The following is a 15190-nucleotide window of genomic DNA, read 5'->3' as shown; positions in this document are numbered from 1 at the left end:
AGAGACCAGGGCCTCAGCTCATAGTCTGAATTGACAGGAGGCCACTTGAGGGGAGACAGAAGAAACACGGCAGGATCAGAACGCGGCTCCCCTGCCGGCTCTGGCCTCACTTCACATGTAGCTCTAACTACCCGGGCTCCCACTGGGGAACATTGTGCAAGGGTGGGCATGGGGTGCAGCCATGAAACTTGGGCACGTGAGGGACAGTTGTCACCTGTTGTAGTGCCTCTGACACCCAGTCTTCACAGTACCTTTGCTCATGGCTCCCTCATGGCCCAGCCTGCTGCTCACAGGAGGGGTGGAAATGGGGGACCTGGGGCATTACAGAGTCTAGGGGAGAGGGCTGCAGAGCCGGGTAAGTATGTGACAACTCGTGGGCCTTTTGGACCTGAGGCAGGGACATTGTAAGGCTATGACTAAGCCTCTTCTTTCCCACCTCCCCGGACAGGTCCCTTCTGTGCTGCCGAGTGCTTTCCTTCTGGTACCTGGGTGTCGGGGGGTTGCCTGGGAGCATCGGGTTCCCTGCCAGCTCCGGCCTTGTTCCCTTCCCACTCAGTGGCTCCTTTGTGAGAGAAAAGGCCCAGGAGACGTGTTTATCTCCTCCGACGAACCCGGCCATGTGAGCCGGCAGACAGAACAGGAGCCCACCAGACTGTGCATGGTGTTTATTAGTGATGACAGTGAGGTGGGGGTCTTGTGGAACATGCTCTGTAGGTCACACACTAGAGCCATAAGGCAAGGGTAGTCGGGTAGACAGGGCCTCTGGGGGCTGTCCACTGTGTCCCTCTCTCCCCACCTAACCCTAACTTAACAAGCAGCAGCTATGAATCAGCAAATAAAGTTGGGCCCATATTCCCCAGGAGGCATGAGGGCCAAGAACAGAAAGGACAGGATGCAAGAGCAAAAGAATGAGGGGGACACGGAGGCCCCCAAAGCTGTTCCATACGTCCTCCGCTACACACGCCCTCCCTTCCCAAAGCCTCAACCCAGCTTGGCTCCTGCTCGCCATCCACTGGGCTTGACCATGCTCCGGTCTCTGGTGCTGGCAGATGTCAAGAAGCTTTCCTGGCAGGTGAGCTGGGGAGCCACTGGCCCCAGCCTCGCCTGCCTGCTGCTCTGGCCTTGTGTGTGGGTGCCCCACTCCAGCTGATGGACAGGAGTATCACCTTGTTGGGCTCTGATTGTCTCGTTTCTAATGTGTGGTAGTGAGGTGAGTGGAATACCTCGAACCACAAAGCACAACCCCTGAGTCCCTTGACCATTAGGACTCATGGCCGCTCAGGGACCTTGTTTCTGCCACATGCCATGCTGTCCACACCCCCACCCTCTTGTCCCTTGGAGGGGGCATCCCTTCCCTGAGTCTGGTGGGAAGGCCCCTGTGAAGGGGATCCTGGCCTGAGGGCACTGCCCAGTGGGGCAGCTTCTTGTGCAGGAGAGGAAGGTGCCAGGGGTGCAGCACACACAGCTAGTACCTGGAATGGGAGCCTAGGGGGGGTCACTGTTCCCAGGAGGTAAGGGGGCTCCCTGCTTCTCCCAGAACCTTGGGACCACAGGCAGCCCTGGAGCTGGGGCTGGGCAGGGGGTTGTGGGGGCTGAACCTAGTGCCAGCCTACTGCCAGTCTACCTCCAACCTGCCTGGAGTGGGCCCCCCAGCCAGCTATGCCTGCGCCCACCAGGGGAGGACAGTGGGAGGCGGTCAGTAGCTATCCTTGGGCCAGGGCCGGTTGCGCTGCCAGTTCCGGTCATTGTGGTTGTGCTCCGAGTCCTGGGCGAGGAGCCGGTCTTGGGGGTCATGCCCGTTAGCACTAGGCAGCCCCGAGGTGTGCTGGCGGTGCGGCTGGTACAGGTCCTGGTAGGCGTCGGCATAGTCCTCCTCCAGGTGGCGGGAGCTGCGCTGTGAAGAACCTGTCCAGGCTTGGCGGGAGCTCTCACTGGCCTCATCTGAAGGCATCAAGCTGTCCCTCTCCAGGGGTGAGTGCTCTTCGCCGCGCTCCCCCAGCAGCTGCTGGTTCTGGGGGCAACACAACAGCTCTAAGTAGATGGGGTTAACCTCACCTAGGCTCCCCCGAACTCTAGCAGGGTGGGGGTGGGGAGTCTCCCCCCATCAACCCTCAGTTCCTGGATATAAGAAATGGTCCAAGGAAGGAGAAGCAGCTTCCACTTGAGACACGGAAAACCAGCTTTGGACTCCTGCAGAATTCAGGCTCTGCCTTCAAGACAGACTAAGAGAAGGAGTATGTTTCTTCCAAGCTCAGAACAGTGACCTCAGATTACCCATCTCCTTGATTTCTTCCCTCTCATCAGGAAGTTCCTTTGCCCATCTGCCCCAGCTCTGTACAGCAGAGCTGAGTTCTCTGATCCTTCAGCCCTCGAGCTGGAGGCCAAGGACGGTTCTCTGGGCCAGGAGGGGGCAGTGCTTTGGCTGGCTTAGCCTGAACACCTGTGCCCACTGGAAATGGGTACCTGAAGTCCGGGGATGGCACTAGGAGGGCCCAGAAGCCCAGGGCCAGGAGCTGGGTGGTGGGTGGCCCTCCAGTAGACCTCTAGGTACTCTGCCAGGTGCTCACAGGCGTCCTCCAGCTGGTTCTCATCCAGAATCACATCAAATGACTCCTGGGAAGGAGAGGGAAAGCAGTGAGCTTGGCTTCCTCTCAGTAGCAGCCCTCCACCCATCTCCAGTACTTCCCTGGCCCTGGAGAAGCAGGAGTGGGCGCAGCAGTCGCCGGCACAGGCACTCACCGGTGGGCACTGGACCAGCTTATCGTAAGCCATCATCTGTACGGTCAGGTGCTTCATCTGTGACTTGCCCCGGGAGCGGATGAGGCGCTGGAGGACCTAAGGTTGGAATGGGCAGAGCTGGGCCCAGTCCTGGGGCCTGTCTCCCCACTTGGGATACGGTATCGGAAGCAGGTGAGGGCCATCAGGAGGGGGCAGCGGGGGAAGGGAATGCAGGAGCCCTGGGGCAGGGACCAGGTAGAGCTGCGCCATGGGCCTCCACTGCAGCCACCACTGACGTACCTTTGGGGAGGACACTTTGACAAAGACGATGATGGGGGCCAGTGAGGTCTTGGCCAGCTGCGCCGGGTGGTTGATGGTGTCGGCATCCAGCACTACCAGCTGCAGGGATTTGGCCAGCTCAAATATGCGCTCGATTTCGCTCTGGACTTCCGCTGTGGAGGGGGCAAGCAAGCTGAACCGCTCACCTTGGGCCCACACCTACGTTTTCCTCCAGCGGGGCCGCGGGCTCTCCGGGATGGTAGATGGTAAGGAATGGGAGAGACAGGGTATTCCTCAAGGCCCCGGGCAGGCAGAGAAACAGGGAACCGGGCTGACTGGGGTGGTTCTCGCCAGTCCTGGGGCAGGCGGAGAGGCTGGGCAAGACTGCGAGGTGCCAGGGAAGAGAAAGGTAGGAGGAAGGGTCTCAGGAATGCTTGAGCGGGCCGAGAAGCAAGAGACTGGGGCTTCTCACCAATGCTGGAGCGGGCGGAGGAGCGCTCGATGATGGTCCTCTTGCCCGGATTGTTGAGCACGGACCGCTTTGCCAGTGAGAGGTCCGCTGTGACTCGGGTGATAGAGATCCTGGGGTGGGGGGTGGAGAATTACAGCCCACCTCTAAATTTCAAGCCTCAGGCCTCTCCTTACCCAGGTCCCACTAACTTTCTCTTTAGAGGAGATCTTGCTCCAGGCACCTGGAAGGAGATGCCACCTGAGGCCAGAGAAGCTCACCTGCCATCAAACCTATGTTTGAGGAAGTCGAAGAGAGCCTTCTGCATCATGTCTGTGACCTGGGTGGGAGGGGTGAGGGGAAAGGCATGTGACTGACTGGGAGCCAGCATCCCTAGGCATGGCCCTAGAGCCTGCCCCCCTCCACACACAGAACCGATGAAGAGAGAACACCCACTTCCACCATCCCTCAGGCCTTCCCGTGGCAGGCTGGGTAGAGGCAACTCTTTGGCGACAGGGACCTTCTCTCACCTCATAACCTTTCAGAGAGGGTCCCACCAACACCACAGGCCGCATGGAGGGTACTACATCATACGGGGGAACGTGTTCTGCCTGCAGAATTGACCTGAGGTCAAGCAGGGCCATGGCCCTCTCGCCTGTCCTATGCCTCCCTGGTGCAGGGCAGATTTGGAAGTTCTGGGCTCCCTCCCTTCTCTGCTCTCCTGACCTTCCAACAGCGACTGCCCAAAAACCTGTCCCCACAGCCATAAGTCATGAGCTCCCCACCACCCCAGCCCAGATCCCTTCCTTGACTCACCTGCTTTTGCTTCTGCTTGGCTTTTTGGAAAAGGAAATAAAAGATTAAAGTTGGTGAAGGGGGAATGGCCCTGGGGGTATGGTATTCCCTTCCCCAGGGGAGACACTCGGTTTCTCTGAGCTCTTTTGGTCCCTCCACCAACCCCTTTTCACACAGCTCACCTGGGAACTGCTCCCTCTCCCCCCTGTGTCTTAGTCACCCACCTACCCAAGATGAGTGGGTCAGGGGGAGGCTACCTAGAGATGGAGGAGGGGAGCGTCGGTTGCCAATGTCACTCAGGCTGGAGGGGTTCCCAGATCTCCTGAGAGCAGAGAGGCCAATTAGTATGCATGTTCTACATGTTACTTAATAGTTGTATACATTTCCTTACATCTTAGTGAGGAAGGGATGTGCGTCATGCATATCTGCACGTGTGTCAGCTTCGGGATACGAGGAGTTTATGTTCATAGAGTCACAGACCCTGCTCTCACCTGGCCTTCTGCTCCTGCTTGAGCCGGATGCTCTCCAGGCGCTGGGGGCTGGGGATGAAGGCGATGTCCCCACCCTCTTTCACTAGCCTCCCGATCCACCAGTCATTGCTGTACTTCTGGGGGAAGGGGTGGTGAGAGGAGGCACCCAGGCCTCAGTCCTGGCTCTTCAGTGTGAAGGAGCCAGGGAGGCGTTCAGAGAGCTGGTCTGAGGAAGGCAGCATGAAGGGAGGGGGGCAGGAGAAGGTACCAGAGGGAAGGAAGGGCAACCAGGTTTGAGCCACCCGAGATTTCAGTGGGAGGCATCCTTGACGTCACAGAGGACCTAAGAGGCAACTCATCTAACTGCTCGCTTTACACAGTCGGAGATGGAGGCCCAAGCCAGGTCTCAGAAGAATGGAGGCCCCGGGGATTGGGTTTTAGATATGAAGGGCATACAGGTGTGTGTTCTGGATAAGAACTGAAGAGTCTGGGGAGTTGTTTATGGATTGAGACTGAAGTAAGAGGCATGGGAGCTAGGGCAAGAGCGGGGGTATTAGGTGGCTTCTCTCTGGGATTGGAGTTGGTCACCTCTTTAATGTGCAGAAAATCTTTGGCCTCAAAGTTGACTCCAGAGCCCTGGACTGGGCACTCCTCGTCCAGCACGCCACAGTAGCTGACATTGGTCCTCACAGCAAACGCCACAGGTTTGTGCTAGGGAATTGGGCCATCACTGCAAGTGAGGGGGGCTTCACAGCACCCCTTCTAACATCAGTGCCCCACCAGTACAGGGAGGAGGCCCCAAGAGAACGCCCATGACACTCACACATGCGCACTCATGAGTATCCTGTTCACTGACCCCTGGGGACCGAGGGCTGAGCCCAAGTTTCCACCCAGCCTGGCCTGGCTGCCCACCCGAGTTGATACCTTGGCCCTTTCAAGCTGCTGCTGAGCCTGGCTCTCCACTTCCCGCCGGGCACTCTCCCGGTCCTCCTCCAGGGAGACGTCGGAGTCCAGAGATGGGCGGCTGGTATAGGAGTCGGCTGAACCCTGGCATGGGGGAGAGGCTGTGACCCCTGGGCTCAGGTGTGACGGGCACTATAGGCACGCTCTAAGCCCTACAGCAGGGCCTCCACTAAGCCTAGCCGATCCATGTCCACCCGGGCGGCTGGGCTGCAGTGGTCCCTTCCATCTCCCCAAGAAGGGCCCAGTGCCTCTGGGCTGCAGGAAAGCCAGCCCTATCCATATGTGCTAAGATCTGGGCCCCTCCCCCCAAAGCCTATTAATACTGCAGCCTTGAATAGAGCTTTCACTTTCCTCTTTCCTCCCTTTCCTCCCCTCTACCCTGGCCTCTGGGGCAGAGTGAAGGGAGATATGCTGAAGATGATATATCGGAGATGATTCTGAATCTAAAAGACCCAGCCTTCTTGCTCACATCAGCCTGCAAAGCAGCCTGGACCTTATCCCTTTAAAATGCGTGGCATGGGTACAGTCAGCCGGGAACAGTCGAGAGACTCTGGTTGGCATGGCACTGGTCCTGAGTGTCAGGATAGAGCCATCCACCCCCTCAGAGCTCATCTCCCCCAGTGCCCACTCTTCCAGGGTGAAGAGGAGGACACAGAGCTGCCAACTCCTGGAAGTCACTTCCTCTCTACTCTCCCTGCCCCCACTTTCTTTCCTCTCACACCTGCTGGGGCAACTGGCCAGGTGTGGGCAGAAAACAAGACACAGACTGAGAAGGCAACACAAAGCTGTCTCCCTGGGCCCCAGTAAGGCTCGGCCACGCCTACCATCTGGCCTACATCTCCCCAGCCCTTCCCCAAGGGGATATCAGCCCTAGAGGAAGGACCTGTAAGTGCTAAGCAACCCAGCCGAGGACCCTGGGGATGTCAGGACAGGGTCTCTGGTAACCTGAGCCAGGAGAGTCTCTGAGTCCTGCCCATTGGAAGGGTCTTGGGCAAGGGGTACATCTGGAGGGTTGCAGAGCTCAATATGAGGGAGGCCCCAAGGGAGATGCACAAATGAGCAAGGGAAGCTGGACCTCAGGACAGGAGGATAGAAGTCAGGGTGGCTGGGATTCCCCCCCAGTCTAGAGCCAAGGGAATCTTTTGGTTTCAATCTCTTGTTTTCTACCTCTTTCTACCTGTTGTTTTCTATGTCTTTATGATCAGAAGCCTGACGTGGTACTTCCATCAGTTCTGAGGTGCAGGTGGCAGAGAGAAGATAGGGCCCTAGATAAGGGGTCCATGTGGGAATGTGTGTGGGGTGGGTGGGGAGGGGTTTTAGAATGTACTCAGACTGGGGAACATTCCTTCAAGACCACCGTGCATGACCACTTCCAGAAGGCCGCGGAAGCCAAACTCTCAGCGGGGGAGACAAACACACATATAGCCATGCCCTCCGCCCCAGCCCCACAATCGGCAAGAAGTGGTCAGCTTGCTATCGGCCCAGGGCCCTGAGCCTCAGCTAAAGACAACGTTTGTGGTAGATGGAAGGCATGAAGATAGCACAATGGAGAAAAAGCTTTCATTTTACGGAGGACTAGAGTCGGCCTGCTCTTCCCCATCTCTCGAGAACAAAATAAGGCTGGATAAAGAGCAGCTGAGCCCTGGGGAAGAAGCTTCGCCCTGTCACTGGAGTGGGGGGACCTCTTTGCGGGAGTCTCTGCCCTAAGAGACAGCTGACTAAGGTGAACAGGGGCCAGTGGGAAGAGAGGCAAGGGACAAGGCAGGATGACCGCTCACTTGGATGAGTATACATCAGATGCAGGCTTACGCCAGAAGAGGAGTCTGACCTTTACCCTCTGCCCCACAGTCTCTTGGCCTAATTTCATCATCTTAATGTCCCTGCCTGGGCCATCTGGGTCACCTGGCCTCTCACCTCAGGATGGGAAGGACTGGATCTCCCCCTTAATGTTTAATGAGTTGTGCTCAGCCTGGAACCCGTCTCCATGATTCCCGAGTCCTCAGAGCTCCCTCATCTCTCCTGCACGGGTACCACCAGGGAGGCCAGGACTGCCCTGCCAAGTGTGCTCGGGGGTCTTGCTGCCCTCACCCTCTGTTAGGCCCAAACAACCAGAGGCTCAGTACTTCTGGAGCTGCCAGGAGTTGGCACAGTGCCCTGGTGTTGCCCCCCTTGCCTGGTGAGTGTGTGGGCAGGCTGCCGCTCCACTCTTGCCTGGCACGGGGGAAGGAGAGGAGGGAGATGAGCCGGTGGATTTATTTAGAGCCTGATCTCCCTCCTACTGCTTCAAAGGGGGCCTCAGGGAGAGCAAGGAGCAAGGCAAGAGAAAGGGAAGTGGGGGGAGGGTGATCCGGGAACCAGCAAGGGGTGCTGAGCCAGTGAGGGGGCAAGAGGCCTGCCCCAACACCAGATGTCAGTCTTTACCTCACAATAGCCCTTGCCATCTCACCAGGGCTGGGAAGGAACCTTCTAGGGCCCTCCAGCCCCTCGGAGAGGTTCAACTGCAAGCTCACCTTGGCACCCTGGGCCATGCCAGCTGTCCCTTCAACTGTCAGAAAGAGGTGTCCACCAGAGCCTTGCAAGTCATCTGCTCTAGCTGCAATGTAATTAGCCCCTGAGGCCCAGTGGGGAAATTGGGCCCAGCAGGAGCCCAGTCCCAGAAAAGGACTGATAGCTGTCTACTCTACCCTAGAACTCCTGTATCCTGGACTTGGCAGCAAGAGATGGAAGAAAATGCAAACACTGCTCTTTTGACCCTCCACCCCTCTCAGGGACCTCTTCCAAGCCATCCAGGGGTCCTCTCCAAAGGAGGCCTTCATGCAGGAGCTTTGAGGGAAGGGACCACGAAGCTGTTCCCCATCCTTGCCCCATCTTTCCAGGCACTCTCCCTGCTCCCTGAGCTCCGGGAATCACTGCCTAATGAGCTGATTTGTCTCAGTGGGTCAGGAGATAAAAGCAAAGAGGAGAATTAAATATTTATCAGTTGCCTAGTTCTCTGAGCAAAGAGCTTCCTCTCCATCCCCAGTCCCTCAGCCCCTCTGGCCTCACCCCCAGGCCCTCCATGCTGAGCAGGAGCTCAGGAAGCCCACTGCTCTGAGGAGGCCTCAGCAGGAGGTGTGGAATAGACAGGGCTCAGTCAGCTGGCCCACCCATGTGCTGGTGCCTAGTTTCCAGCCTGGGAGAGAAGGTGGGCTCCACGCAGGTTGAGGAAACAGGGCAATGCTCAGGGATGGGAGCAGAAGGGAATAAGGGAGGTCCTCAAGTTTATGACCCTTCTGAGTCTGGGACCTGACTCTTGGATGTTCTCATAGGCTCTCTAAATTTGTCCTTCCCTTGAAGCATAGGAGGTCTGAATGGTCCTCCCCCAAGAGAGCCCCAACTTCTCCTATAGCTTCTCTGTTCTGACCCCCTCAATCCTCCTTTGGGAACTTGAGACACTGCGTGTGCCCTCTCTACAGCCTCTGTGCCCTCAGCCTCCAGCCCTTCCTCCTTCTACCCTGCAGTCCTGGGCTCTGGACACCTGCTTGAGCCTTTCCCCCACACTACCCCCACCTCGCACACACCCTATATACCCCTTGGTCTGGAATTGAGGTCCCGAGAAGCCCTGGGCACGAAAACCCCTGTCCCCACTTTCCAGGAGCGCCCCCCAGCCCCTGCACGCCCTGCCCCTCCACTGAGGCGTTTGTCAAAGTCCTGAACTGGGGAAGGGTCCAAGGGAGAAGACGAGTCACCCCAACGTCCCCACCCCCACCCTCACCGTGGGCACTCACCGCCTCCGAGTCCTCAAACCCGGGCACGTAGGAGTCGTCATACATGGGGGAGTCCGGGTGGGGGGGGAAGCGCGCGGCGCCGGGGGCGGGGGCAGCCCGGAGGCAGGGGCGAGGACAGCGGGCCGCGCCCGAGAGATGCCGCCGAGCCCCGCAGCCCTGCGGGCGGCGGCGGAGAGCGAGAGAGCGCGAAGGAGAGAGCGAGCCGCGAAGACCAGCTGCTCGGAGCTCAAATCAACGCTCCCCCCACCCCACCCCCCCAAACCCTGCCGGTCCCACCCCGAGCGCGGCTGAGGAATCTGGCGCCGGCTCCTACAACAATAGTGCCCGCCCACCTGACCCCCTCCCCGGCAGCTGGCGAGGGCGGCGGCGGGGGGCGCCGGCCACCCGGGGAGCCCGAGACCGGGCCGGGAGAGGGTGGCCGGCCGCAGCCGGGGAGAAGGTGGGTCCCCAAGCACCTATGGGGCACAGGGGCGGCGGGGAGGAAGGGGAGGAGAGACTGCGGGCGGGGCGGATCCGGGCTCAGAGGAGGCGGGGCGAGGAGAGATGCGGAGACAGAGACGCTCAGCAACCCAGGAAATACTCCGCCGGGAAACAAAGGGCTGGAGCGGGGGAGGGGAGGGGGCGCGGAGATGGTACCCGAGCCGAGAAAGCCGAGGGCGCTGATTGCGGGGAGGCAGGAGGCAGAGAAAGGAGGGGTCGAGGCAGAGGGAGAAAGGCGGGGGGGAGACAGGAAATTGGGGAGACTGGGGGAGATAGGAGAGGCGGGGCGGGGGCGGGGGGACCCGCGGTCAATGGGGGAGGGACCCAGGTGAGAGGGCGGCGGATCTGGGCCCAGGCGGTCCAGAGACTCGGAAAGCAAACCCCCGCAGTGGTCCCGGGGAGGAGTGGGTTTGGCGACCCCTGGCCAATGTCGTGAAAGTAGCCCCTACCCCAACAGGTGCTTGCCCCCCTCAGGGCTGGGATCCTGCAGCAAAGGGCCTTGTCGCCCAACCGGTGCAAAGGGGTTGGTTTTGGGTCCGGCCGCCCCACACCTGTTGCGCGATCGGATTCCATCCTAGTATGGCCAGGATGGGGGTTCCCTTCCTCACTTCCTTGCCAAGGACTGAGCCAGGCGGTGCCAAGGCATCGTGGGAACTGGGGGAGGGAGGGGCTGTTTTATGTGAGCCTAAGGGGAGGAGGAAAGAAACCGGAGGGTGGAGGTAGGGGGACTGTCAGGGCTGGGACAGAAGGTGGAATCCTGGCCACATGGGGTCAGGACGCGGGGGGGGGGGGGAGGGGGGGGCAAGACGATGGAATCACTAGTGTAAGGCCTCTTTAGAGAAGGGATGGAGCTGGGGTCGCCGGTATCTGGGTTGGAGCCTCAGTGCCACTCTGTACCAGTCAGTCTCCTTCCCAGGAGCACCAAGCTGTGAGGTGAGAGACAGAGCCCCTGCCCTCATCTTGAGTAAACTTCCCCAAAGATCCACCCATTTGAGCTTCTTCCTTTCTTCTACCTCCTGAGCAATACTGTTCCTTCGAATTTGGATTACCTAACTGCCGCCCTTCCAGACACGACCACTCCCCTCTGGGGATGTGAGATAGAAAGGGGGTTACACTGGGAGCCCTTTGATCTCAGTCCTTCTCCAGTCCCAGTTTCTCACACCCAGGAGGGTGAATTGGGATCTGCTCCTCGCTTTACCTTCCTGAGCTATAGGGGAGTCAGAAGATGGAAACTGACAGGGTCTGATGAGGTCTAGGGGGGAAGCACTGTGCTCAGGGGAGAGGAAGAACACCCAACCCAATTGGCTGCCCCATTTATGTCCCTTGTTCATGTTCCATTGCCAAGAAAGAAGGAGAGAAGGGGCCTCATCTTAAGACTATCTTTAGTCTGCCTTTAGTCTGTCTACCCCTGTGAGTGGTGCAGCCCAGTTCTGCTTAGCTTCTTCCTCCCGCTGGATTTGACAGACAACTTTGTTGGAGCCCTACGGCCTGGCAAGAACTGATGTGGGGTCGGGGGGAGAACCCAGCTGTCTCAGTTCCCTCTGCAGAGTCCAGCACCCTTTGGGGGTGGTTATACATTGGGTTCTTTGGCAGTGCCGGTTCCCAGACACTGTTCTTTTCACTTTCGTACCCTCTTCCAGTTCCTCAGAATTCCTCAGATCCTTCTTTTTTATTCTCTGCCTCTTCAATTCCTTCTGTTTTTCCAGAAGGGCAGAAAGGAGGCATGAAAGAATAGGGCCTTCCAGGCGCTCTCTCTACTGGAAGATGATTCCAATGAAGACAGCTGCTGAGACATCTGCTTCCCTTCCTGTCCCCTGAATCTACTCTCTCCTGGTCTCTCCTTTCGGGACTCTTTCCGCCACCAGGGAGTCCCAGGGGTTATGGTAACACAGCAGATCTGCCATCACTTTCACTCCTTCCTCACACATCTTGTCTTCATCCCCATCTGGGACAGTGGTGTCTAAGTTGGTTTCTGAGGAGCGAGTTGCCATGCCAACTGCCCCGGGGGTATACGATTTCAAGTTTTTCATACCTGGGCCCATCCCTTGGGTCTTGCAGGAGCTTCAGAACTGCTCTCTTTCCTTATCTCTGAGTTACTACTCAATGCCCCCTTCCATTTCTCACCTTACCCACACCTGCATGCTCCTGTTCTCATGCCATGCCAGTTTCCTATCCTGAAACAAGACATGCGCCTGTCAGCATCCATGGGGCCCTAACCCCTTTTCTTTTCCGTGGCTGAGCATAAGAGGCAAGGGAGATGGCACAAAAAGGATTCGAGGAGAGGATTCCTACTCTCTTCGTTCTAGGAGAGAGCTGTTAGCTTGGCAGCTAACAGCTTGGCAGTAGCCAAGGCATGGACGCAGGACATTGGGGGGTGGAGGACAGGCAAGCAGGGAAGCCTGGATAACCAGCCAGGTTTGGGAGCTGGACTTCTTGAGAGCCTCCAGAAACATTCTAGCTTCTTCTATAAGTGCACCAGGAAGCTGGACAGATCCTAATCCTTCTGCATTGAGTGGGAAACTGAGTCAGGAGCTAGTACCTCTGGGAAGTCCTTCTCCCCAGCAGTCTTTAAGATCCAGACCAAGCCAAACCCCGAGCATTCTAGCTGCTAGGCTGCCCTCAGGGAGCCTGGAGAGGGGCACCAGGGGAGCTCGGTGGATCCCTCTTATCTCCATCCTCTCATCTAGCCCCTTTTCTGGCTCCCCAGGCAGTCTTCCTCTCCCGTCCCAATCCCAGCTCTGGTTGCTCCCTCCTTCCTTGCACGCTTCTTCCACCCTTAGCCTCACCTCCTCGACCTTCCTCCCTCCCCATCACTGCAGTCTCCCCCAAATGAAGGCCCTCTTCCTAGCTTGGAGTGGGGTTCTCCTCCCACCCACTGGGGAGGGGCCCCCGCGTTTACCTCATTCAGCAGGAAGGTAGCACTGGAGTCAGAAAAAGACATAGACCGGGCTAGCGGCCTTTCCCCCTCCCCCGGGCCAGGGGCTCCGAGGCTGAAGCAGGACCCGGCCGCCGCTCAGCACACTGGCTCCCGCCTGCACGCCTGGCCTCGCCCCAAGCCCGCCTGGCTCGCCGCCGGCTCGCGTCCCTGTCTCTGGGTTCCCTCCCCCTTCCCCCCACTCCTTCCCTCCCTCTCCCTCCCCTCCTCGCCGCCTCTGTCACTCTCCCTCTCCCGTTGCCTTTCAGTGCTGCTCTCTCCATATCCATCTCTTCTTCCTCTCCGCGGCCCGCGTTCTCCGTTTATCTTCGTGCCTCTCACTGTCCTTCTACCCCGCCCCATCTCTCCTCCCTTCTCCTCCTCCTCCTTCCTCCTCAAGCCCCCCTGTCCAAAGGTAGGGGCTCAGGAGCTCCCGCTGCCGCAGGCAGAAGGGCGGGAGTCGCTCCGGGTTCGCCTGGATTCCGGAGGTCTGGGCGGAAGGTTCTGGTCCCTCCCGACCCCGGCTCCGTGCGCTCGAGGAAGCCAAGCGCCCGCGCTCTACTCCGACCTCAGCAGGGGAAAGGAGCGCAGGGAGGAATGTCCGAGTGCGGCTCGCTGGCCCCCGCAGCAAGGCGCCCCCTCCGCGTTCAGGGGAAGCCACGTGCTGCCACCCGTCCCCGACCCTGTGTCTCCAGCGCGCCCGGGAGTCTCTCGATCTCCCTTCTCTGCCGGGTTGTGGCGCCCCGGGACTCAGGCCCCGAAGGCGCGGGGCGAGGCGAGGCCGCTCCTCCCGGGCTGGCTGCAGCGCCCCCTAGGCTCACTCGCCGGGTGGCCGCACACGCCCTCCAGGTGGCGGCATCCGCCGGGGGGTCCAGTCTGTTGCGCGGCTGGGGGCCCGCGCTGCCAGCAGGAGGCGCTGCGCTAGCGGGAGCGGAGGGGGCGCCGCCCGCAGCCAGACCCCCCACCGAAGTCTAGGACAAACCCCTCTCCTTCTCTTTCCAGGAACTGCGGTCCCAACTGATCCGACCCCCAGGGTGGAACTCCAGGCTGCAGCCTATCTCCATCCCCGTAGGATTCCTTGGAGACACTTGGCTTCTCTGGGGCCTTAAACAGCTCCTACCTCCATATTGGTCTCCAGGGGCGCCCCCGCTGAGCCCAGCAGCTTCCCGGCCAGGCCTGGGATGCTGGGAGTCCAGAGTCGCGGGACCGCTGCTCCGGTCAGTACCCCCTCCGCCCCCTTGGGCGGGCACGTCAAACAGGACAAGCCCAAGTTCTGGCGGGGGAAGGGGGGAGAGGGGTGTAGCCCCAGCCGGCTCTCTTCCTGCACCCTTCTAAGCGGATCAGCCTCTCATTGGTCCCTCCACACCCCCAGCACCCCCAGGCTGGACTCTTGTGTATACCAAAGACGGTGACTAAAGGGGAGGGGGCGGCCTGATGCTGACAGGAGTTCCTAACTTCCCCTCGCACCACCTAAAACTCTGCCCCTTAAGATCAAGGGCACTCCACCAGCCCTCCTCAGCCCTTCTTTTGCATTCCTTTCCCTGGGAGGGGCGGGGTGGGGGGAATCCTGGAACCCCTCCCCAATCCTTCCTTCCCCTGGGGATCTTGGAAGACTTCTCTCCCTCTCTGCTCAGCTGACCCTCCACTTGCCCCCATTCCAGAAAGAGCTAAATTGGGGAGAAGCAATTCTCCTCTCTCCACCCCTAGCTCCTCCTCAGGCTGGACTTAACCTGGAAAGTGCTTTTCGAGGGCACCTCCTCCCCTCCCTCCGTGGTCTAGTCCAGGGGGTCCAAGGATCTCCTACCCACCACCCACCCTCAAGTTACTCAGCTTTAACTATTCAGAGGAGACAAAGAGGTTGTGTGTGTTATTAAAATGTGCATGGAGGTTTTTTTTTTTTTTTTAATAGGTTTTGTTTTTTTGGCTTTAATAGATGGAGCAGAGCTTTGCTTTTCACTTGGCAATAAGACCTGGAGGGAGAGAGAGCCCCCCCCACACACACACACCCCTGCTGACCACAGCTAATGGACTAGCTCCTCTGAGCCTCGGGGCAGCTTAAGTTTCCATATGGGAAAGGGGGGTGGTGGGAGTGCCAGCCAAGGCAAGCATTGTCCCTGGCTTTCCCAGTCCCCCCCCCCTCCACTCTCCCAGAACCTACTGCCTAGAACACCATCTCTCTCTCCACCCCTTATTTTAAAATAGAAATATCAATGACTTCTCTCTGAGCCTATCAGAGGGACTCTGAGGTGACTCGGGACAACTCTGCACTCTTCACTCTTTCTTACTTTCACTCCAGCTGCTGGACCACACCCCTCTCCCTTCTGACACAGAGAGAAGGTAGGAACCTCAGAACTAG

At 58.9% G+C, this 15190-nt stretch overlaps 1 protein-coding gene across 3 annotated transcripts; it reads right to left on the bottom strand.

Annotated features, from left to right (window-relative positions):
* Positions 1-650: 650 nt before the first annotated feature.
* On the bottom strand, positions 651-14033 carry CACNB3 (calcium voltage-gated channel auxiliary subunit beta 3). Of its 3 annotated transcripts, none has more exons than XM_082741138.1 (13): positions 13955-14033; positions 5635-5757; positions 5299-5421; positions 4732-4847; positions 4498-4562; positions 4262-4281; positions 3976-4056; positions 3727-3785; positions 3470-3579; positions 3019-3170; positions 2740-2835; positions 2464-2613; positions 651-2011 (listed from the first exon to the last, which is right to left on the bottom strand). In XM_082741138.1, the coding sequence occupies exons 1-13, from the start codon at positions 13958-13960 to the stop codon at positions 1697-1699; spliced, it is 1416 nt and encodes a 471-aa protein (XP_082597264.1). In that variant the 5' UTR covers positions 13961-14033; the 3' UTR covers positions 651-1696. The 3 variants fall into 3 exon arrangements, with proteins under 3 accessions (XP_082597264.1, XP_082597263.1, XP_082597262.1); XM_082741137.1 differs by lacking the exon at positions 13955-14033 and adding an exon at positions 12820-12978; XM_082741136.1 differs by lacking the exon at positions 13955-14033 and adding an exon at positions 9441-10339.
* Positions 14034-15190: the final 1157 nt, after the last annotated feature.

This window comes from Mustela nivalis, assembly GCF_964662115.1.
Source record: "Mustela nivalis genome assembly, chromosome: 7".
Classification (NCBI taxonomy): domain Eukaryota; kingdom Metazoa; phylum Chordata; class Mammalia; order Carnivora; family Mustelidae; genus Mustela; species Mustela nivalis.
The sequence above is the reverse complement of the archived record's forward strand: the minus strand, read 5'-3'. Positions and strand labels throughout refer to the sequence as shown.